Source organism: Solanum pennellii, chromosome 11 (assembly GCF_001406875.1).
Source record: "Solanum pennellii chromosome 11, SPENNV200".
In the NCBI taxonomy this organism is placed as follows: domain Eukaryota; kingdom Viridiplantae; phylum Streptophyta; class Magnoliopsida; order Solanales; family Solanaceae; genus Solanum; species Solanum pennellii.
In genome coordinates, this window is record NC_028647.1 from 61,748,401 (window position 1) to 61,773,377 (window position 24,977).

A 24,977-nucleotide genomic window follows, 5' to 3' on the forward strand; every position below is an offset into this window, starting at 1 on the left:
TTCTTACGTGGAGTACGTATATTAAAAATATTATCTTAAAAGTATTTTTATAAATATTACGAGAGATGAGAATGAGTGTGTGATGACAGAGATGAAGAACCAAAGTAAAACAACTCTAAACCTTGAGGACCATTTTGTTCTTTTCTCAAAAAATCTCCTCTACCAAAAAGATTTGCTCATCATCTTCCTTCCCTCTCTCATCTTTGCAACACAAAAAAACCAGAAAACACTTTGCTACTTCATCTTCTTCACCACCACCCACCCCCACCCCCACCCCAATTGAACAACAAAGCTTTTTACTTTGCTCATACAATGACAATTCTAGCAATGTCACTACCAAAACCCAATCTTTTCTCTAATCTTCCCACTACCCCACCCCCTACCCACAACCCCAACTCAACCCCACCACCTCAACCACCCATCCCCATACCCAAATACCCGAAGAAGAAAAACCCCAATTCCTCAAAACCAGAAAAAAACCCGGTTCCAGCTTTCAAAACCCACCATCACAACTCCAAATACCACAAACCGGTTAAACCGGGTCAAGTAATCACCGAAGACGGCGACCGTTCCGTCGTCGTTAAAGATTCCGGCGTTTCATATCGTCTCCCTGGTGCCCCTTTTGATTTCCAGTTCAGTTACTCTGAAACTCCGAAAGCAAAACCGTTGGCTATTCGTGAACCGGCTTTTTTACCTTTTGCTCCTCCGACTATGCCTAGACCGTGGACAGGGAAAGCACCCATGAAGAAAGCTAAGAGAAATATTAAGCTTTTTGAGCCATTGTATCCTCAAATGCAGAGTGATGATGATGGGGGTAAGCGTTATGAAATGTTGAGGGCGTATGAGCTGGGAGTGTTTGAAGGAAAGCCAAAGAAGGTGTTGGGTGCTCCATTGACAAAGATGGAAATTCAAGAGCTTTTGAAACATTGTATAGCTAGTAATCGACAGGTTAACATTGGTAAGTTTATTTTGGACTTTTAGGGAATGCACTTGTTCTGTATTTGTTCTACTTGAACAGAGGGTAGAAGGTTAGTAAGATAGATAAGCGTTGTCTCACTTATCCTTCCGTACCATTAGTCGTAGTATTACTCTTGTAGTTTCTTGTCGTATGAGACTGAGTTTAATTACTATACGTTGTTTTTCGTACTTCAATTATTGTATTATGTTGTTTTGAATTACTGTTCAGGATGATTTGTGAGGCTGTCTATAGTATTTTGCCTTGGCTTCTTCATTTCCGTCATTTGTTTTTTTCTTATTACTGCTTGGATTGCTTCTTTTCCTTGTGCTGAGGGTCTAAACGACCTCTATGCCTTCCAAGGTAGGGGTAAGGTGTGCGTACTCTCTACCCCTCCCCATACCCCACTTTGTGGGATTACACTGTATATTTGTTGTCAAGCCGAGGGTCTAAAAGAAACAAAATAAGCTCTCTACCTCCGAAGATAGGGTAAGGTATGCATACACACTACCCTCTCCATACCCCACTCATGGGATTTCATTGGCTATGTTGTTGTTCTTGTTGAACTAGCTTCTGTATTTGTTGCTGAATGACTCTATAGATGAACTGTTTAGTTCACAGGCTAGTTCTTCTAAGATTATAACATGAGGATTCTTTACTAATCAATTGTTTAGTTCAGAAGAGTAGTAATTATTATGTGTCAGTAATATGTAGGAATATTATGCAGCGAGTAATAGTTCATGAATTGTTATGCAAAGATGGTCTGTTTTACAGGAAATTCTTATTTTTAGAAAATATCATCCAGTTATTACTAATACATGTGTAACTATTCTTCATTCTAATCTCGCATAAAATAATGCATAAATTCCGTGTAATTTGTGTGAGTATTATTAATGTGGAATGTTATGCTAGGATTGATTCTGTTTATGTTGTTAACCAAATGACATGTTATTGAGCTAGCTTGATAACGCTAGCTCATTGCAAGTTTCAGCCTCGTTCATCTCGATTTATTGCGTGTCCTCTATTCCCTCTGCCTTACAAGGACTGGAGTACCTAAGGTTGATTAATGGTTTACTTGCATAGCTGACTCAAAATTGATTTGGGATTGTGACATACTAGATAATTGATTGATTGCTGTTGCAAAACCAACTCAAAACTGTCAAAGTACTGTGGAACGTTGAGCCAATTTTCGTGAAATAAAAGATAGAATTAGGCAAAGTGTTCTCCACCCCCACCCCCCCTCTTTCGGCGGGTTGATTATATATTGTTGATGGCATCTTATTTTAGCTTAGGAGTTCAGAACAAATTTTCTCCATTTTCCCATGCATTTGGTACTTTGTTTTTTCTCTCAAACTTTTGAGCTTGGGAGCTTGCACTTTTGAATTTTTAATTGAAGCTTTGAATTTCATAGGTCGGGATGGATTGGTACATAACATGTTAGAGTTAATACATACTCACTGGAGGAGGAATCCTGTTTGTAAAGTTCGATGCTTAGGAGTCCCTACTGTTGATATGAACAACCTATGCCAATGTCTCGAGGTTATCCATTGATTGAACTTTGTTGAATTGTTCCGTTATTTTTTTTCTTTGATTAAATTTTGTTATATATTCTAAAACATTTTACGTCTTGCCATCTACTGATCTACATGTTCAACATTATTAGGAGAAGACTGGCGGAAAGATCATACATAGAGTGGGTGGTGTAGTTTATCTCTTTCGGGGAAGGAACTATGACCAGCATACACGTCCAAAGTACCCACTGATGTTATGGAAACCAGCTACACCAGTTTACCCGAAACTTATACAGGAAGCACCAGAAGGATTGACCAAAGAAGAGGCTGATGAGTTACGAATCAAGGGAAAGAAGCTACCCCCTATCTGTAAATTGGGTACTTGATCTTATATGCTTTTAGCTAATTTTACATTTGAGCTCTGTCTCTCATTTGGGTATTGCATGTAAATGAGGTTATATACAGTAACATACGTGCAATATTTTTGGTCACACGCAACTGATGGCAGAACATCTGAACATGTTGAAACATCTTTATCCAGCTCCTTTTGCTTCTCAGTTCCTGACTACTAGCTAATTGTGGTTGCTTGAGAGAGTTTTATAAAGCTTTTGTTTTTTCAGCAATTGAATAGATGCCGAAACTTATATCTTACTTTCCAATCTGAGAACTGTGATTTTAGTTCTTAGGCCTAACTCACACCCCAAAAGCTAGCTCAAATGGAGGAGGATTGCCCAAGCATTATAAGGAGTCCATCCATCTCATTGACGCCCAGTGCTTAGCATTTGGTGCGTGGGCAATTTTGATTTCGGGGGGCCCCAACATCGGGTGTGACAGATCCTGCTCTGACACCATGTGAAATTAGATCTTAGGCCTAACTCACACACCAAAAGCTAGCTCAAAGGGAGGAGTACTGCCCAAGCCTTATAAGGAGTCCATCCATCTCATTAACCACCGATGTGAGACTTTTGTCATTCTTTAACAAGAACCTAGAAAGTAGAAACACTCTGTAGGTAGATTTTCAAAATCTAAATGATACATGTTTTTGTTATATAAACAAAGTAAAACACAAGGTCCTCCAATTTCATCTGACCTGTCTGTTTAACTAGGAATGTTCAATGTGCAGTTTCTCTTTTCTATTTTTCTTTTTAAACCGACTTCATGTGCATTGTTTGTGGTTATCATCTGTTTCTGTGCTTTCCAGCTAGTGGTAACGTTTTCACCTTTGTATATATGTAGAACATTAAACTCCATTGCTCTTTCTTGTGTTCTCATTAGTTTTGAAGAACTTGCGTATCTTCATCTGCAGCGAAAAACGGAGTCTACCTTACGCTAGTGAGAGACGTGAGAAGTGCCTTTGAAGCTTGTCCATTGGTGAAGATTGATTGCCGGGGTATGCATGCAAGTGATTATAAGAAGCTAGGAGCTAAGTTAAAGGTTTTACTTAATGTTCTTCTTATTCTTTAATTATAACAGCTTGATTCTTATATTGCAGTCTAGTTCCCTGCATAACTTTGGCTTCTGTCAATTAGGTCTCAGCATATGCATCTTGAGCAATGAATCAGTAAAATATTTCCTTAAGATCTCTCTTACACATTGTTGCGCTACTTTAACAACCCTTCGGAGGTTTCATAATTATATTGCCAAGACAAGTAGCAAGATTAGTTGGATAGGAGCTTGCGCTGTGTTTGGGCATGACTTCCAGTTCAGAAACGTCTAGCCGCCAATCACACAACACCTTGTAGCCTCTCAATACTCTGATTAAGATGAGCAATTTCTTGTAAATTAGAGATTAGCGACTTTCTTGTCTCGAAGCATAACAAAAAATGGTTACATGTTTGATATCCACATTTGGGCATACTTGAACTGTTCAACTTCTCTTATATACTTCTGCTCTTTCTTTGTTTAAGTTCCAAAATGTTCTTTAGTTACACAAGGTCTACGCTAATTTTTTGTTTCAATGACAGGAATTGGTTCCTTGTGTGCTATTGTCATTCGATGATGAACAGATATTGATGTGGAGAGGAAAAGACTGGAAACCTATGTACGGAAATGCCCCTCCGGCTGTGTCCTCCAGAATTGATGCTTTTGCAGATGAAATAAATACTTCAGGACGCTCAGGTATGCATGAAATACTGGCAAATCCAGGAGGTCGGTCTACTAGGCCACTTCAATTTTTTCTTGCAGTAACTTTGTTTCTTGTCTTTTCACTGCTTCTTGCTGTCTTAGATGGGAAACAAATTGGAATTTGGTCCTCTCTAGCTCTGTCAACGGGAGAAATTTTGCTTGTCCGAAACATGTGTGCTTACTTTGAGTCAACTTATGCATGCAACCTGAGCAACTTGCCATGCGCTGATAGTTGTTTAATCACATTTAAGACAACAGACATCCTACATGTCATACATCTCAAATGCGGAATGTGATTATATTTCTTTTGCCTTTTCTTGTTGCGTCTCATCAAGAGTTGCAAAACAAAAGAAAAAGATATGAGATGCTGCCAGGTTTTGGCCATGGAATCTAATGATCACTTGTGTCTACATTGCCTAATGTTTCCCTTTGTGCAATAGATAAACTATACTTATATTACATTCAAAATTATCGAACTTTAGACCGTCCTCTTTCTTGCAGACTAAACCAATTCGACAAGCTATAGTATTTATATGTTTTTGTTTTAATCCAAAATGCAGGCACTGCCAAAGATTATTCCAACACACACTCGAGAACACGGAGTACAAGCCCTAAAATGATGTCCCTGTGGAAGAATGCTATTGATTCAGGCAAGGCATTATTGCTAGACGACATTGATCTAAAACCTGATGATCTCTTGAACAAGGTGGAGGAATTCGCTAGCATTTCCCAGGCCATAGAGCACACATATCCCGCTCTGGTTTTATCCAGTAAACGCATCCCTGAACAGTCAGGACCGATGTGGAGAGGCAGTTCCGATGATGACAATGACAGCGACGATGAGATCAGTGATGATGATCATGAAGATAAATATTACATTAACACCTCATTTGAAGCATTAGAGTCAACAGTTCCTAAAGGATTATTACCAGTTGACTTAATAGTAAAGGAGTTCAGTGATGATGAGTATAAGTTGAAAGGAAATGAAGGTGAAAATAGGAAATAAAGTAACCTAAATAGGAAGTCTTATTTAATTTTTTTCTGTTTATTTTGATATTTACCTGTATAGTTGTATAATGTAAACAAGTTGAAAAAAAAAAGTTCAATTGCATTCATGTTAAATATATAGAGCCATGTGCACTCAAGAGTGCAGCTTAGCGATCAATAAAAAAAATCTATGATTTTCATGAGATTATGATTGAAATTGCAGTAAAAATAAAAATGACAAAAGATTTCTTCTTATTTGTAAATCGAGGTGTGCATTAACTGACACACATATATCACCATGATAAAAGAAATTCATAATATGCGAAGTGAGTTAATAATTCATAAATTATATAATGGTAGGACTATAAATGACTATAGTTTCAAAAAGTTCAAAGAAAATTTAGCTTATATTATGGAATTTTGGTAGCAAGTACACAATATACACGCACATCGATACAAACTCGTTCGTGTGTTTTCAGATAACATAATATCAGTTTGCGGTATATAACTAATATCCGTTCTGTGGATACAACTCTTTCATCGTTAATATCAGTGTGCGATATTAACTAAACCCGCTTCTAAATAACTAATACACGCTTCTGAATACAACTCTTTTGCTGACACCAACGTGATACAATCCGATACAACAAGTAGTATGCTCTAAACTATAGCTAATTCGAAAAATTCTCTATAAAATATGTATTTGGCTTAAATTAAGATAAATTTTAACTTTCATTTTCATTTGTGTCTTTCTTAAAATAGCTTTAGAATAATCTCGATGTTATTTATTTCACCTAAAATAATCGAGCAATTTATCGTAACATTGTAAACCCCACCCCACCCCCCAAACAACATCCAATTCCCATCATAGTCAAATTTCTTGACTAATATTCTTATGCATAGTTGAATGGTTTATAGGAAAAAAAGGTCCTTCACTCATATAGAACAAACACACAAGAGAAACAAGGAAGGGCCTTTGGTGCAACAAAGGGGGGGAACCAAGATGGAAACAAATCCCTTTCATTTAATCAAACCATTATTTCACATCTTCAGGCCAATAAGGTACAATGTGAATTACCTTAAAGTTTACATGTTTCTCTTTTTTTGCTTTCTTGTTTATCCCTAGTAATTTGAACAGAGAAACATAGAGCAGAAATCTCTTTTCTTTTTTTTTTTGATAGCATTAGGTTTTAAGATTAACTTTTTTTGTTTGGGGGTTCTTGTTATACCTCCAATTTTGGTTTCTGGGTTTCACCTCTTTTTGATCCTAGACGCTTCTTAGGTGCAGCTCAGAACAAAAAAATTGTAAAAAAGATTAGATTTTTTTGATTGATTCATCAAGATTTTTTTCTGGGTATGTTTTATTGCTTGTGTAAATAGTCAATTTTGTGTTTGGGTGTTTGCTTTGTGCTTATGTATTTATTTACCTATAGAAAGGAATATAGCTTCACAAGAGTAAGGTCGACGTACATTCTATGCTCCTCGGTTCCACTTGTGGGGTTACGCGGGGTATATTGTTGTTGTTGATATGAGAGTCAAGAAAATATTCTCTGAATTGACACAACATTTAAAATATTGTAGTCAATTTTAGTTGGTGGTTGGTTATGTGAGTTTATTCCAAATTTCCTTTTGAAGTATCTTTTAAGGTTTATGTTAAAATACTTATATTGGCCCACAATCTCGGAATCCGAATTTGCCTAAAGTACCTGTAGATGCATGTATAAGTCGACTTTTGAACCAAACTTTTATAGGGTAGTATGAGTGTCTACGGATTAGTGGTGTCTAGTGCAGGCATCATGGTGGATTTTCAGAAGATAGAGGCTGTGAAGAGTTGGCCTCGACCTACCACTCCGACAGAGGTTTAGCTTGATAAGCTAAATAAACCTATAATGATAATCAAAATGATTAACTTAGAACTTACCTAGTAAAAAATTTCAACAAAGTAATGATTGAAAAGTTAATTTGATATTGTTACATCTTATCAAAAATAAGTTTGAGAATATTCTAGTGAAATTTGAATTAATTTTTAGAAGTTGTAAAGAAAAATAAGTTTCCAAAATGAAAAGATTTTTATATGGAGAAGGACAGATGGGGTGGAAGGCTAGCTCACCCAGTGAGCTCGCTCTCTGCCTTCCACGGTTGAGGTCTAAGTTTCAAACCCCATCAGTAGAGTATTGGGCAATGCTTTTCTTTTCTTTTCTTGATTTCAAAACTCTCCCTCCTACTCTTAACCTGACACCTAAGCGGTGACAATGTATTTTGCCATGTTTATCTTGTTTCCCCTCTTGATATTGTTTTCTGGTTTGTTTTAACAGTGTTAATGTCCTTTTTATGATAGTATAGCAATCTGGCCTACAATCTGTGTTAAGGAACTTCCATCCTTGCTTTTTATTCTGTTCTAGGGTCCTGCATCTGCATCTTGAATTTTTCATTTTAGCTCAGTACATTATGGATATCAGGGGTGAAGGTACATGTAATGACGAGGGTTCAATTTGTTGGAAAATTATACTGTAAAAATAGGATAAAACTAAACCGTTTTGTGTATAATATGTGTGTGTTGTTTTGTCTCAAAATGATATATGTGTGTGCTGTTGAATCCTCTTAACATAAGGAAGCTTCTAGTTTAGTGGTTAAGTTGGTTCAAGAATTGTTTCAGGTCATACTTTCTAGTCCTGTGTTATGTTCTTGCATTTTTATTGAATTCTGTTGTATAGTATTTTTGGCTCTGACGTCGAGGATATCATAGTGAGTTATAAACCAAAATCATTCCTAAGTTTGTAACGAACTTCTGGTAGATTTCACTTTATGCTAAAGCTTAGACTGTTTTGACTCCTTTTTGTAAATTGTAAAGGAGCCTTTAAAAGTGGTTGGTGATCAATTTTTTCTTCTAGTTCTGCTGGATATGGAAAAGGAAAAAGTAATCTTCCATTAAAAAAAAATACTCCCTTCGTTTAAAAAAGAATGACCTCCTTTCCTTTTTAGTATGTTTCGAAAAGAATGACCACTTTCTTTTTTTGGTAATAACTTTTCACGTAGCATGTTTAAGGCCACAAGATTAAAGGCAACTTTGTACATTTGACATAACTTTAATTTAGGACCACATGATCAAAAGTCTTCTTTATTTTCTTAAACTCCGTTCCAAGTCAAACTAGGTCATTCTTTGAGAAACGGAGGGAGTACCATTTTTCAATTTGAGATATCACATAGAGTCTAAAGTTCTTGAATTCTTGCTATAGCTGGAGGTTGGTCCACCTTTCAGATAAAAGAAATATAAACTCAAGCTTTGAACGATTAATACTTACAATGAGCTTCTTAACAGGATGTTCTAAACATACTTAGTGGCCAGTCATGAGAACAGCCACCGCCAGTTATTGGTTGACCTGGAATTTCTTATTCTTGGGTTTGGGGGTCATCGTACTTGTAGGAATTGCAGCACTCATAATATGGAAGTATGAAGGTTCGCCAAAGTTGGGAATCAAGGAAAGAGATATTAAGGAAAAAAAGGTCGGGTTCTTATACAAAGACGAAGCTTGGACCACATGTCACAAATCAATCCATCCTGCTTGGCTGCTTGCTTACAGGCTAATTGCTTTCACTTTTCTTCTATCAATGCTCTCCTCAGATGCTTATATGAATAGTTCAGATATATTCTTTTTCTATACTCAGTAAGGCCATCTCCTTATTACTTCCTCCATATTTCTTCTAGGCTTGATTCTGTTTCGGGGCGCTCTTGCTACCTTGTATCTTTGTTAATATCTCTGAATTCTGTGGGTTATCCTTCCCTAATGGAGTACTACTTCAATCCCTGATCAAGTTAAGGTTTATCTTAAAAGTCGGAATAAATGTGTGCTGGAAATGTCCACATTAATGGTCATGCCATTGCTATCTTTTTAGCTTTTTCTTTTATTATTTGGTGCTCATTCATGATTATTTAAAATCCTTAACTTCTAAGGGATGCCTTATCGATCAAGTTTCCCCTTGATAGAGCTATACTAGAAGCCTAATTATCTCTTGAAGCTTTCAAAATTTAAGAAAATTGTGTTTAATGAATTTCAGTTTTACACGTTCATATACAATTTTACTTGCTCATAGCATGATACTTCGTCTTATATTTTGCTTTTGATAATTCTTTTTGTACTGGACAGGTGGACATTCTCTTTGGTCACTATCTATTTTGGGGTATGTTACTCAGCTATTAAACCATGTATACCATTCATTTCAACATATGATCTGTAGGATGTAAATGTCTTGAGATCTGCCCTCTAGTTGTTATTTTTCATAGTGATACATATACAAAATGAAAATGTTTTTTCCTCATCCAAAGCATATTTAGTTTCAAATTTCCCTTGTTTCTTTAACTTGGTTATGTTCTCAACGAAATTCTGTAGCTAGGGTCTTCACTCTCCATCTATGGCTGTATCCAATATCGAAAGGGTGTTAATAGTGCAAAAGTTTGTTTCATTGATGAAGAGAGAAACGATTCTCCAACTCTTGAGAAGAATGCAAGTTTACCTGGCGTATCCAAGGATTTGAGTTCCGTCGAGGAAACTGATGATAGAGAACCGGCAGGTTATTTGGGCTATCTCTTTCAGATAATTTTTCAGGCATGTTCTCTCAAGATTCACTCACATTTGTTTTTATTTTTTATGATTATGGAGTAAATCAGAATATTTAATTTTATTTTTCATTTCTTTCTTTCCTTATACTCATTTATGGCATATGTAACCTATTATGTCATTTCCTCATTTCTTATAGATATTGAATTTAATATTTTTCAATCTAATTAACTCTATTAACATGTGTTAGGCCTCTAGTAGAAATGCGACTTTGTATTTGTTACTGGTTGATCCGGTTTTATGAGTCGTTTTTACATCATTTCTCATGTCTCGTTATGATCCTCTTTTTCCTAGTTTAAGTTGCTATCTGGAAGGGAAGCTGCACCCTTCAAAGAGGTTCAAGAACATTAACTTGGCTGATTTCCTTTTATTTTGATTTTGTTCAAAACTTTTAGGTCTGTGCTGGTGCCGTGGTGCTTACGGATTGCGTTTATTGGCTTCTTATCTACCCGTTTTTCTTGCCCAGTGGTTCCGGATTGCAATTTGTAAGTTCTAAGAACTATAGTTTCCTTAGTTGAGTCTTATTTCATTATAGTTAACTGGCTTGACTCTGTTTCCCTTTTGCATTTTTCTTCAATTTGTGGCTTCTGTGTACTCCGTCTGTTACAATTTGTTTATCTTACTTTTCTTTTGTCTATTTAAAAAGGAAAATCTCTTCCCTTTTTTGGCAACTCTTTGTTTCCAACTTTCCACATGTCATGTTTAAGACCACAAGATTAAAAGGTATTTTGGTACATTGCACATATCTTTAGTTTAGTTTAAGACCACAAAGTTCAAGTCTTCTTTACTTTCTTAAACTCCATGCCAAGACAAAACTTGACAAACAAATTGAAACGGAGGGAGTATTTATTATGCAATACAATGCACTGTAGTGCTAAGTCCAGAGTGTTGTTCAGTTATGCTTTGCTACTCAACTTTTTCAATTCTGGGGACATAAACGACTCACCTCTGGTTTAAAATTTTGCAATTTCTTTTACAATCAAGTATCACTTTTACTTTCTTGATTGTGTGGTTGTTCTCACCCTCCTCACCTTTGCTTTAGTTTCTGACATATTTCGATATGCATGGATACTGAAAACTTGAACAGCAGAAAGTTCACGGTTGTAATACGACTAAATGCTCTTAGAAGATGGAAGTACTTCAACTTCACCATTGTTTACCTATGCATTCGCTACTATTAACTGTGCCGAGTTCTGAAATTAAGGCAAAAGATGTATAATCTACCAGATTTATAATTTACATGAAAAATTCACTGGACTGTTCTTGTATCGATACTTCCACTGCACACGATGATTGAAAAGAACAATTTTACCTGGATTCCTTCATCATTAATTGTGTAACTTGTCAACATGGAAAGGCTTCTCTAATCTAGTGAAAAGTTGAGCAGTGACATCCGCACGTATGTGTAGAGACCATGATTAGTATTTATTTCTGCTTTGCACATAGTTTAAATGATGTTTAAATGTTTCTATCACAAGTTGATTTTCTTCCGATCTATGCAGCTAGTTATTGGTATGCATTCTATCAATGCTATTACCCTGCTTGGCGATGTGATTCTGAATTCTCTAGTAAGTTTGCATTCACAACTGGCTTAAGCTATAAACGTATCCCATGCCCAAACTGTGGCTAACATACTTTCTTGCTTCCTTCCAGCGGTTCCCTTTCTTCAGATTTGCATATTTTGTTCTTTATACATGCACATTTGTCTCATTCCAGTGGCTCGTCCATATGTGTGTCTCAAAGTGGTAATGTTTGCTTACGCCATGCTTTTCGTCATCGTTTTTTCAGAAAGTAAGAGTCATCTAGGCTTATGCTGTTACTAATTAGAGTTAACTCTTGTTGCAACAGGTGGCCTTATCCCTTCCTGGATATTTCATACAAATACGCCCCCTTAGTGTATGTGTCCAATTGCTCTCATATATACAAAATTTACATCTACTGAAATGTCTTCTATCAACTAGTTAAGATTAAAACCTTCATTAACTGCAACTACTGAGATCCGTATGATTAAGATTAAAACCTTCATTGAGTGCAAATAAACGATCATAAGCTTATCGTTATGCCTCATCTGTAATTGTAGGTACTTGATGGTTGGTGTGGTTCATCTCCCTTGCTATGGTATGTTTGCCTTGGTGATAGCATTGAAGTATTGGTTAGCAAGATTGTTCAAATGGACTATTAGAAAGCTATCTGGAGACAAACAGTGAGAAACAGTGAGTTCAAATACCCATTAAACAAGTCAAATAACATTATTATTACTAGCAATGTCTTTTTTTCTTTAAATTCTTAGTGTTGCTCAGATAAATGAGCTAAGGAACACAAGCTATTCTATTTATTCATTTTACCCTCACCCCGAGTTCGAGATCATCATGTATATATATATGTGAATTTTTTCTGTTATATCCTCGAAACCATACGAAACTAGAAAGAAAATGGGAATTGCTCCTCTCTTCCTTTACTTGCAGAACCAGTTATTTGAGTCTGGTTTGAAATGTTGATGTTGTTGCTGTGTTACTCTCTTGTATAATTACTCGTTGAAGTGAAACCCGCTTCAGCATCAACAGACTCGGAAGAAATGGAAAGAGATTTTACTCCCATATTCTTGAATCTCGTTTGTATATTCTTTTCATATTTGATATGTTCTACTTGAGTCGAGGGTCTATGGAGGTTGCATATACACCACCCTCTCCGAACTTCGTACGTAATTGTTGCTTGAATCTCCATGAGTAACTTACCTTCATATTGTCTACTATTCTCAGCTTGTGTTGCAAACCACTAAAGTCTATAACAAGGGGAAAAATATGTGAAGCCTCTTTTAGTCTTTTAGCAAAGATTTAAAAGGCATAAAACATAATTGTATCATTTAAATTTAGCCTGAACTAGTATCTAAGTAGACATTTAAACTTATTTAAGATTAAATAAGTAGACACATTTTCGAGCCTTGAAAAATGAATGATATTCTAGTGGGGAGTTTGTTTCTCCCTTTAACAGACATTACAATGTACAATTCAAATAGTCAAAACTCTAAAACGAATATTGAATGCTGAGTGGGACGCAACATTCTTAATATTCTTCTACATTATGGAGATATTAAGTACCCAACAGATTAATCGAGGTGCACACAAACAACGAGTCCTACAACAATAACGAGATAAGCGTTCAATTGTCAAGAAATATTATCTTCACAAATCGCTCATCGATGAAGCATCCAAATCTTGGCAGAAGTGATGCACTCTTTGGAACTCATTATCCACCGAGTTTCGAACCATATGCCAATAGTGTCAAGAGCATTTCTTGGTTATTAAAAAACACCCTATTTAACATTTCCAGTAGTTCAAACATATTAGAAACACACTGAAGAAAAATTATGCACAGGAAATTGTTTGGGTTTTATTTGTCCTAATTTTTTTACCATAAAAATAGGTATTCCTTTTAGGAAAAGATTTTGGATTGGCTAGTCGGTAGGAAAAGGTTTAGGACTCTGTAAGAGACATGTTCCTTCTAACTTAATCAGCATTGGCTTTGAGAGTTTTGTTTAGGGAGAGAATTTGTGGGTCACAAGCTTGACATGTTATCACTTGAGTGAATTGGTTGAGGTTGTTTCTCTCTATATTTTTCATAGTGGATTGCTCATCTCTTTGTGGATGTAAGTCGATTGACCGAACCACGTTAAATCTTTGTGTGTTTCTCATTTGTCTTCTTACTTATGATCTTTTGTGCAGCCAGCACAAAATAAAGGGAAGTAATCAAAATCCAATGACAAGATATTCTAGGCACAAGAAGAATAATGTTTAGGTGGGGATTGCCAATAGAACATAAAGGAAACTCTTCATATTCCTATCCCTACTTTGAATATGTTTACCAAGTTGCCCCTAACAAACGCTAAAATGGTTGTAGTGATTGTCTCAACTCAATAACCAAACAATAGAGAGAACAAACAAACAAAAAGACAAGCTTTTTTTGATTCATACAATATGAAAACTTGAAAAATAACAGTAACTATAAAGAAGAAGGGATGAGAAGTACAATCTTTGCCTAAGCATAATCATATTTTGCATAACCCTATTTTGCTCTCAGTCTTTATTTATCAACCACGATTAATTCGGTGGTGGGTCGTGTTGGATTTTGTTTGCCCTAAATTTATTACCATGAATAGGTTTTCCTTTTAGGAAAAGGTTTTGGATTGACTAATCTTTTTCTTGTAGGAAAAGGTTTTAAAGGAATTTTCCTTCTAACTTAATCAGCATTCACAATGTAGTCTTAAGGGCTTTGAGAGTTTTGGTTAGGGGGAGAATTTATGGGTCACAAGCTTGATGCGTTATCACTTGTGTGAACCTCCCATGTATTCCGAGTGAATTGATTGAGGTTGTTTCTCTCTGTATTTTGTACTCTCATATTTATAGTGGATTGCTCATCTCCTTTGTGGACGTAAGTCGATTGACCGAACCACGTTAAATCTTTGTGTCTTTTGGTATATTTCTCGTTGTCTTCTTACTCGTGGTCTTTTGAGGTTTGCTTTGCTGGTTTCCGCATTTACACTTGCTTATTTACGGTCCTAACAGACCGCTTTGTCAATTACTCTGTTATGACATTCAGAAAAAAGCAAATGACTTTCACTTTATGAAAGCATTTACAGATGATTTGCTTGTCTCACTGTATTGAGTCAAATTGTTATAGAAGTGAGATATTATACATTCATTTTATGAACATTTTCTCTTATCGGGAAAAACTAAACAGATAATACCTATAACTCGAAAATCGATAATGAATATTTACTGATTTAGCATATTTAAAACTTGATACACCAAACCAATAATACATAAAACTGAACCAACCGATACACACACCACTAATACAATGTGTGACATCAATTAAACTTCTCCATCTCCTAGGATATAACTTGTGTATCAATCTTTACCTTCACGTTTGCCTCAAAATTATAAACTTGATAAATATAGTTAAGTGAATTTTTTTTCCTAAAATAAAATAAGATTGAAGAAAATTTGATTTTTGAATTAATAAATTAACATCAAGAATTCACTTTTAAAATTAAAAAAATAAAAATAAAAAAATAATCCGACCTGCCGGATTCGAACCAGCGACCTAAGGATAACAGCAACAACTACAGTCCTCCGCTCTACCAACTGAGCTAAGGTCGGAATTTATTTAAACAATACATATTATCAATGCTATAGACGTTATCAATAATTGAATAACAAAAATCGAGGATTATGACAAAAAGTTAGTCAGCAGTCGTTCTAGTTTTTATAATCTATTTTTATTTTCATATTTGATTTTGATATAGTTTACTTGAGTCGAGGTCTATCGAAAATAGTATCTCTAAGATTCACAATATAGGGATAAAGTTCTGTACACATCATCTTCCTCCAGATATGTTGTTATTGTAATTGTAATAACCAAAATTATTTTAAAGATAAGAGTGTTGTTGTAACAAACTCTTATTAAAAAGTACATAATTAATTAATTTAATATACTACCATAGGTTATTAGTGTGGTCATGTAAATTTAATTAATAAAATTAGTTAACAGCTAGCACTACTTTTGATATTTAAACTAGAATTGCAAGACGTGTTTGGTTAAGGGCTATAAAAAAAATTAAAAAATTGTAACTTATCTTAGGTTATAAAATTTAATTTAATAAAATGTAAAAGGTTGTGGACCAAATCTACTTTATTAGTTTTCCTTAGTCTATAAGTGAATGCATGAAAGAGACTTTCATTAAGATATCTAATATTCTCAATAATATATTTACCAATTTGAAGTTTAATTACGTCATATATATTCAATTTTTTAGTCAATTAAAAAAATTATTAGAGACATATTGATATTTTATTAATATTGAATTTCACTTACTAGATTTTTTATTGACGTAGAACTATATTATCAACGAAAAAACATTTTGAAAGTAAAGTAATAAAATTTTAAAAACACTCACAATATAAAGCAGATGCACCAATAAAGATGTTTGAAACATCAAAGCATGAAATAAGTACGTCAATGAAGAGGTATTTATCTCTTATAATTAATATTGAAATACCCTCGATATAAAATCGGCATATTAATAAAACGTATCTACGTCTAGCCTCTTATTGATATTCAAATATCTTCGACATGAAGTAGGCATATCTGTGAAGAAGTATATATTTTAGGGTCTTATGAATGTTGATTGATTGATAATTGATAAATAATCCATTGAATATTAATTTTAGTTGATTAATTTGTTTTGCATCATGTATATATTAGTAGTTGATCATAATTTAATTATACACAAATGGACAATTAATTGTCGTTGTCTATTTTCAATTCATTTATTTGAGTCCATTAGACGTAATTAATTAATTTTAAAGGATAATGTTTATCCATAACAATTCACCGTCTTTGAATGACTTGTTCCAATAAATAATTAAATCATATTATTTTCCACTATAAGTCCATAAGAGAAGCTAACTTTTCTTAATTTATTTTTATCGGCTCGTTTAAAATTTACTGATCTGATTAATTTATATTAGAATTTATTAATTTTTATTAAAATTTAATAATGAAGAAAAATAACATTTTCTATAAGAATTAATTATTTTTTTTATCTTAATGCTCTATGAGTCTTATGAAGAACACAAAATGATTTCATATATCTTATAATATTGCTTATTAGATATTTTTTCACCTTTATTGTGTTATGTTTTCTCTTAGTTGTATTATTAAAATGATCAGTCAATCAGCTAGATGGAGTTAATACCTCAAATAGTCACTCAACTATGCACTCTTCTCTCATAAAATCACTTAACTTTTAATTTTAAATCAAAAGTCGCTCTACTATGCACTTCTCTCTTAGAAAGTCACTCAACTTTGAATTTTAATTCAAAAATCACTCAATTATCCCCTCTTCCCTCAGAAAGTCACTCAATCTATTAATTTTTTTTTAATTAAAATTTGTTGATATTGATTATTTATATAACAAACCAAAATTTTAAAAATAAAAAATACCATTTAAATTATTTAGAAGTTCATCCACCAAACCCAATTCATCAAAAAAATAATATGATCCACTTTATATTTTTTAATTGATCGGGTTAGGTGAATGGATCACTAAATGGTTTAAATGATATTTTTTATCTTTTAAAATTTTGATTTGTTATATAAATTAATTGCAGCAAATTTTAATTAAAAACAATTAAATAGATTGAGTAACTTTTTGAGGGAAGAGGAGATAATTGAGTGACTTTTGAGTTAAAATTCAAAGTTTAATAACTTTCTGAGAGAGAAATGCATAGTTGAGTGACTTTTAATTTAAAATTAAAAGTTGAGTGACTTTATGAAAAAAAAGTGTACAGTTGAGTGACCATATGAGGTATTAACTCCCGCTAGAGGTTAAGTATATTCTTCTTAACTTTCATAAAAATATAAAGTCATTTTTTTATCGAATGATTTTTTTTATTAATATATGCAACAATAAATTTGGACGAATTCATGAGTGCATTAAAAGATTTTCGATATTGAACATATATTTTTTACTATATAAAACTTTGTTATGCATACTATTCTACAAAAGATTTATTTTAAACATTGGCTTTTTCTTTGATTATTTATGCTTTTACGACTTTTAGGTACCTAAATTAAATTATTCTTGATACCACTATCACTTCAAATTTTAATTAATCAAAGATAAACTTTTTAAATTAACTTAAAAGTTATTCTTTATAATAGAGAGAATTTATTGATGCTGATTAGAACATTATCGTGACAAGGAATAAAATTGAAACAAAAAAGGAAGAACAAAAAAAAAAGATACGAATATTTTCTTTAACAATACCTCTATACTTAATTATCGGTGATCTGATAACTGGTTAGGAGCTAAATTATTTTATGTATTTTTAATTCTACATCAGTAATATCATGTTGTTTGATTTATAATTTAAATGCACAAAACTAAAGCAAATATACGTTACGATAAAATTAATATATTATATTTTATACATGATAAAAGATGAAATTAATACTCATATAATACGATATTATGAGAAGAATATTACTAATGCAACTTTTATTTTTTTTTGCAATTATTAAACTTCGTGTTACTCTTCCTAAAATTTTCAAATTTTGTATAGAGATGGAGTAAGTTAGACTTTATGCTTTTTTGTCTTAAACTTTCTATCATTAATTTACTTGGGAAGTTTATAATATGAGTATCAAAAGTATTCTAGAATGTTGTTAGCCTAAACTAAAAGCAAGAAAATAATAATAATTTGCTTATTTGTTAAAACAATATTAGGTGATAATAATTATGTTAATGAGAATTAGGCAATTCTTGTTATTTAGAAGTGTAATGTTTTTGAGATCTAAGTGTTGCTATGATTTAATGTTTGATAGGATGCAATTCAATTTTATAAAAAAATAAATGAACCTCTTTGTTTTTTTTTAAAATAATTCTATTGTTGGTAACTGAATTTCTTGTCATAGAAATTATTTAAACATATGAAAAATAAATCAATCATAAACAAAACTTGAAGAAACCTAATTATTTTATTGACAAATCAATAGTGCGGGTATTTTTTTAATGAATAGGGCGGGTATAATTCTGTTATTTCATTGAATTTTTTTCTTATAAAATTTATCCATGATTTGAGAGTCGTTAGTGATTTAGAGTTAGAGATGTCTCTCTTGATACGGATTTATTCCTAGTTACCTCTACTGTTCACGTAAAATTTTACACTTTTCAAGTTCTTTTAGGACACCAAAATATTTATAAGCATGAAAGAACCGCTTCAGAAAGATAAATACTAACCATTACATAGAAAATATTATGTCTTTATTTGTTTATGGCCATGGAAGGCTCCAATTGAAGTACACCAATATTAATGTCAATAATAAAAGTTCAAGAGATTATTAACAATATCAATAAAAGTAACATACGCAATAAGGGAGTAAACAACAAATAAATTAAAGACGAATAATATAAAATGTTTAAGTAGCTAATTATAAGAAAAAAATATTTTTTTAATAATTAATTAGTGATTGAAATGTATTTTCTGAAATAATAAATTAATATTAACAAATGGAAGAGATTTTTGACGAGTGACTGATGATTTATCCTAATTTTTATTAAAGTAAGTAATATAAAATTAAAAATTTAAAATATATGAAAAATGTCTCAGTAAGTGTATAATGCCATATTTCTTCTTTTGACGAAAAATATATTTATCAAAAATAACTTTTGTAGTATGAAGAATACCACTAATTCTGGACAACCTATAAGACAACAACAAATACTCCTAAAAATTAAAATTTAAACAATAGATAAATTTCATATTGAGAATAAAATACATTCTAATAAAGGTACTCAAATTTAAAATTTTTGAATAAAAGTGAAATTTTATATCTAAAAAAAATTTAAATTCGATACGTTAAGAATGAAAAAATATTTACGATTTCATCGTAATCATAGTTGATAGTTGCCCTCTCTTCTCATGTGCACTGTCTCTGGGTATGGAATTATATCTACTTTTTAAGTACAATATTTTAAATATAAAATTAAAAAATTATTTTAAAAACTGACTTGTTTGTCTCTCAAATAAATCACTTTTCAGATGTACCCCTTTTTCACACACTACACAAAATTGCTAGATTTTATAAGTAAGCTTTGAGTTGTGGTATGATTGATAAAAAATTCTATTATTTTAAATAATAAATTTTGAATTTGAATCTTAAGTTTAAAAATGAATTTTGATAAAAAAAAAAAAGAGAACTTCTTTAATGTAGCTTGAGCGATATAATTAAGTTTTTTAATTTATATCAAATATCGAATGAGGAAAGTAATTATCTCAAACCTAGCTTCATAAGTATGTTTAAATGAGGTGAAGTAAGTATTATTTAATAGTACTTGCCTTGAAAAATTAAGTAACAAATATATTAATTGGTACTCATTTATTTTAACTTTGATGTTGAAAAAAGTATATACAAAAACCTTATTATGACTATTTTATTTATTTGTATAAAAAGTAAGTACTTCAAAGCTAAACACATAATAATATATCAAGAAGATATAATCATAATTAAATAATTAATTTCTTGAATTGTTGACAACATCATACACACTTTTCACATATAGTTTGAATAGATCCTTTTTTGGAAAAATATATAATTATAGCGTTATTATTATTTTAATTAATCTTATAAAATGTTAATTATCCTCATCAGATAACTCTTTGTCTCTATTCATCAACATTTAGAACAAATAAAAAGACATCACGTAATATTTTTGATTTTGGAATTTGAGTATGAGTAATTAATTTTATTAATGACTATATTACATTCTTGAATTAATTAAATTCACTTTTCATAATAAAATGAATTATTCACATTGATTGTTGATATAAATTGAGCACATTTTAGAAGTTTTTTCTTTGTTTTAGAAAATATGACGAATTTAGAACTAGATTTTAGACTAAAATTTAGAAAATATGATGAATAATTTTTTAAAGCCCTCGAATTTAGAACTAGACTTTAGACTAAAATTTTAAAAATATGATGAATAATTTTTTAAAGCCCTTGAATTTAGACTTTGAATAAAAAGGTTTACATAACATTTTCACACACTTTATATCATTATGTGAAAATGCACAAGGAAACAAGTTGACAATTTTGACCACATTAGAATGTAGGAATATTTTAAGTAAAAATTATTGGAATTAATTCATGAATTTGTATTTTGAGATATAATTAATTTATTAAATAAATAGATAATTTAAAATTTAAAATATTAAATCAAATCAAATTCGTATATCATTGAAGAACTAAGTCGTTTAGTAAAGTTTATAAAAATAATATTAAATAGAGTGTTTTAGTAATGATTGCATTAACAGTATGGGACAGGGCATGTTATTCGTATATAAAATGTTGTATTATTAGTTTTACTGTGTTTGGTATTTATAATTATACTTGCATTAAGTATACATATATTATTTTTATGCATTATTTAATTTGGTACATTAAAAATAGAATGCATGACATTAAAAAAAATTATTTATAAAAATACCTTTATGGTGTAAAAGATTAAAAAAAGATATTGAACGATAATTGAGTCTTTAATTGAGTTAATACATACATTGAAATTTGAAATTATTATATTACACAAGACTAATGCATACATTATTTTTCTTAATATACTCAACCGAACAATCCCTTCATTTATCGAAAAATATCACACTTACACAAATTTAAATCTCACCGTCCAACTATTTAAAATATGATTTTGTGAATAATTTAACATTAATTCCGAACAATATAAAAATGGTAAAATTAATGAGATCTTAATAAATAACTCCATTTTAAAAACAAAGTATTTGACCTTTCATCTCGTCAATGAGATGTTAATTATTTTCGTATTAGAAAATTTAACGTTAATGAATAAGTTGTTTTTCGTATCAAATATAACTCTCTTATTAGGATCATTCATTATTTATTTCAAGTCTTAATTTATTTAAATTGACGTTAAATAAAAATTGTATTAATTTAATACTTAGTAACTCTCTTACACATCGAAAAAGTTTGAATCTAATGGGTTAAGTAAATCACTCATTTTCAAAAATAATTTTAACAAAACTTGAACTCAAAATACAACAACAACATACCTAATATAATTTTATAAGTAAAGTTTTAAAAATATGTGATGTATAACAACAATTACACTAACATATCCCGATAAAGTTCCTCAAGTAAAATCCGAAAAGAATAACAGACACACACCTTATGCTGTTTTTATTACGTTATATATTTTAAACGAACTTGATACATCCGTTATGTTTAGATTTTATTTCTATCTTTACAAATAAAAATATTATTTTCGATATACCATCGATATTTTTAAACATATTAAAAATACCACCTTCGAAACCATGAACAATGCCGCTATTCATTCTGCTCCATTTACAATACAATGTGACCTTTCTGAATCACTTTCTCTCTCTCTCTCTCTCCTAATTTTCTCTTTCATCTCTGCAAACTCCATGACCTTCATGATTATTTTACATTGGGAAAAGAAAACTCAACCAAACCCCATTACAAAATTAGTATTTTCTTGAAGAATCAGCAAAAAATTAGGTGTTAAAACGAAATCTTAACAAACACAAGTCTTTATCATTCATCAATCCCCTGTTTTTTTGTTTTTCTTTTCACCAACAAACGAAAACCCCATTTCATCTTCTTTGGGTTTTTAAGAAGATGATAGAACCCAAAAAACAGAGCAAAAACAGAGGTTTTTATGTAAGAATGAAGCTTTTAAATCACAACAATGGCGGAAATAGAAACAGAGGATTGTTTTGTTACAGATATTTCAAATGGGTTCTTTGGTTTTCACTTTCTTTTTATTTTTTTGCTTCGTTTCTATTCAATCATAAACCTAATACCATTTCTAAAACTACCGTTCCTCAATATTCTAAAGCTTCTCGTGCTCTTATTGAATACCCTGAAACTCAACACCATCGAGGTAAACATCTTAATTTATCAATTCATTATTATTCCTTATATTTATCTCATTCTTATTGTGATTTTTATTTTTTGTTTCAGATTCATTGAATGGATTGAAGATTTACGTTTACGATTTGCCGAGTAAATACAATATCGATTGGTTATCAAATGAAAGATGTAGTAATCATTTATTTGCATCAGAAGTAGCCATACATAAAGCTCTGTTAAACAGCGATGTTCGAACATTAAATCCATGTGAAGCTGATTTTTTCTTCGTCCCTGTTTACGTATCGTGTAATTTCAGCACTGTTAATGGATTCCCTGCTATTGGACATGCTCGTTCTTTAATTTCTTCAGCTATTAAACTTATTTCATCGGAATTTAATTTTTGGAATCGAAGTTCAGGTTCTGACCATATCTTCGTTGCTTCTCATGATTTTGGGTCTTGTTTTCACACATTAGTAAGTTCAAAAAACATTGAATTTCTTATTTCTTCCATTTCTGAAACAAATCGACAGAGTTTTGAATATCTTATGTGATTTTAATTACAGGAAGATGTAGCTATGGCAGATGGAGTACCGGAGTTTTTGAGAAAATCGATTATTTTACAAACATTTGGTGTTAAATACGATCATCCATGTCAAAAAGCAGAGCATATAGTAATTCCGCCGTATATTTCGCCGGAAAGTGTACGGAAAACACTAGCTACGTCGGACGTTAATGGCCGCCGTGATATTTTCGCGTTTTTCAGGGGTAAAATGGAAGTTCACCCAAAAAATGTCAGCGGACGTTTTTACAGCAAGTAAGTTTTTGTTATACTTAAATCGTTTAATTCTCGGAAATTTTACTGAAAAGACGAAAATGACCTTTACGTTTTTTTTATTTTTGCAGGAAAGTTCGTACTGTTATATTGAAAAAATATGGTAACGATCGGAGATTTTACCTAAAACGTAATCGGTTTATCGGTTATCAATCGGAGATTTTACGATCAACGTTTTGTTTATGTCCATTAGGATGGGCACCGTGGAGTCCGAGATTAGTTGAATCAGTTGTTTTAGGCTGCGTGCCGGTAATTATCGCCGATGGCATTGATCTTCCGTTTTCCTCCGCCGTGCCGTGGTCGGAAATATCCGTCACGGTGGCGGAGAAAGACGTCGGAAAACTCGGCACGATTCTCGAGAACGTGGCAGCAACCAATCTGAGTACAATACAGCAGAAGCTGTGGGACCCAAGAATTTCAAGGGCCCTTCTTTTTCATGATCGGACGGTGGAGGGTGACGCCACGTGGCAGGTTTTGCATGCTTTGACGGAGAAAGTAAGTAGGTCCCATCATAGGTCAAGAGTATCAAACGAATGAGATCATGACACGTGGTTGTTTGGTTGGATAGATTCTAGTGCCAGCTAAGAAAAAAAAATGTGTAAATGTGGGAAACAGCTAGACAATGTATACGCGGATATAGATAAATTGACGATCTAAACTTTCACCTTATTGTCGAGTGTCGCGGGGTCTCGGTGTGCTGAGTTGTCGAGGTGTGATTGGACGACGAAGCGGCATGGGTTGGACAGGAGCTTGTTATTGTTGTACATGTGAAAAGGAATATTATTTTATTAATTTGGAGAGAAATAAGAAGAGACAGGATGCTTATTGCTTTGCTGTACAATTCCTTTGTTTTGTTCTTTTACAAAACACAATTTTTAAAATTATCGAGAGTCTATCAAAAACAGTTTTACTAATATACGAACTCGATAACGATGAGAGGTAGTAATATTTTTGTATCATATTCTAAAATTTATTTTATTTTCACTCGAGAAAACATAAAGTGGACCAGCAAGGAGACAGCGGGGATGTGTCAGAAACTTTAATGTTTGTATTTTTTTAATTTAATTCATGTAATGTAGAAACGTTAGAAAAGACAGTGAAGTTGTACTACTATTAAATTATTCAAACTGGTCACGGGTTATAATATTGCAAAAATAATCCTTTCTATTTCTAAGGTAAGTTCAATATAGTCCAAAAGTAGTGAACAATATACATTCTCGTTATAAAAGTTGTTTATATATATTTCTATTGTTATACGAATAATCTCATACCAAGGACACAATTATGACCTTGACTATGATTGGAGACCCGACATTGAACTTAACCCTGCCTAAAAGCTTGATCCTCGATAACCTAACCTTCAATTCGAGACTCTACAATTGATTCTAGCCATGATTAGGACTCGATGCTAACTTGAAACCTAACCGTGACCTTTGATCCTGAATTGAGATTGGAATTTAGACTCTGAATCAGGATCTGAC

The 24,977-nt window shown here is 32.2% G+C and overlaps 3 protein-coding genes and 1 non-coding gene across 5 annotated transcripts; 3 read left to right on the forward strand and 1 right to left on the reverse strand.

Annotated features, from left to right (window-relative positions):
• Positions 1-222: 222 nt before the first annotated feature.
• Positions 223-5,714, forward strand: LOC107005096 (CRS2-associated factor 2, chloroplastic). The gene is made up of 6 exons (XM_015203589.2): positions 223-958; positions 2,367-2,494; positions 2,619-2,844; positions 3,773-3,900; positions 4,431-4,584; positions 5,151-5,714. Exons 1-6 carry the CDS (start codon positions 313-315, stop codon positions 5,594-5,596), a joined length of 1,728 nt encoding a protein of 575 aa, XP_015059075.1. The 5' UTR covers positions 223-312; the 3' UTR covers positions 5,597-5,714.
• A 769-nt stretch (positions 5,715-6,483) lies between these two features.
• On the forward strand, positions 6,484-12,800 carry LOC107003306. 2 transcript variants are annotated; one of them, XM_015201613.2, is made up of 9 exons: positions 6,484-6,639; positions 8,897-9,242; positions 9,723-9,756; positions 9,966-10,181; positions 10,589-10,678; positions 11,696-11,761; positions 11,847-11,938; positions 12,042-12,089; positions 12,274-12,800. In XM_015201613.2, exons 2-9 carry the CDS (start codon positions 8,926-8,928, stop codon positions 12,398-12,400), a joined length of 990 nt encoding a protein of 329 aa, XP_015057099.1. In that variant the 5' UTR covers positions 6,484-6,639; positions 8,897-8,925; the 3' UTR covers positions 12,401-12,800. The 2 variants fall into 2 exon arrangements, with proteins under 2 accessions (XP_015057099.1, XP_015057100.1); XM_015201614.2 differs by lacking the exon at positions 6,484-6,639 and adding an exon at positions 6,649-6,931.
• Positions 12,801-15,268: 2,468 nt separating this feature from the next.
• Positions 15,269-15,352, reverse strand: TRNAY-GUA. Its single transcript is given in 2 exon segments — positions 15,269-15,304; positions 15,316-15,352. It is a non-coding gene; the product is annotated as a tRNA-Tyr (tRNA).
• A 6,744-nt stretch (positions 15,353-22,096) lies between these two features.
• Positions 22,097-24,410, forward strand: LOC107005090 (probable glucuronoxylan glucuronosyltransferase IRX7). Its single transcript, XM_015203585.2, has 4 exons — positions 22,097-22,695; positions 22,776-23,137; positions 23,228-23,478; positions 23,568-24,410. The coding sequence occupies exons 1-4, from the start codon at positions 22,431-22,433 to the stop codon at positions 24,031-24,033; spliced, it is 1,344 nt and encodes a 447-aa protein (XP_015059071.1). The 5' UTR covers positions 22,097-22,430; the 3' UTR covers positions 24,034-24,410.
• The last annotated feature ends 567 nt before the right edge of the window (positions 24,411-24,977 follow it).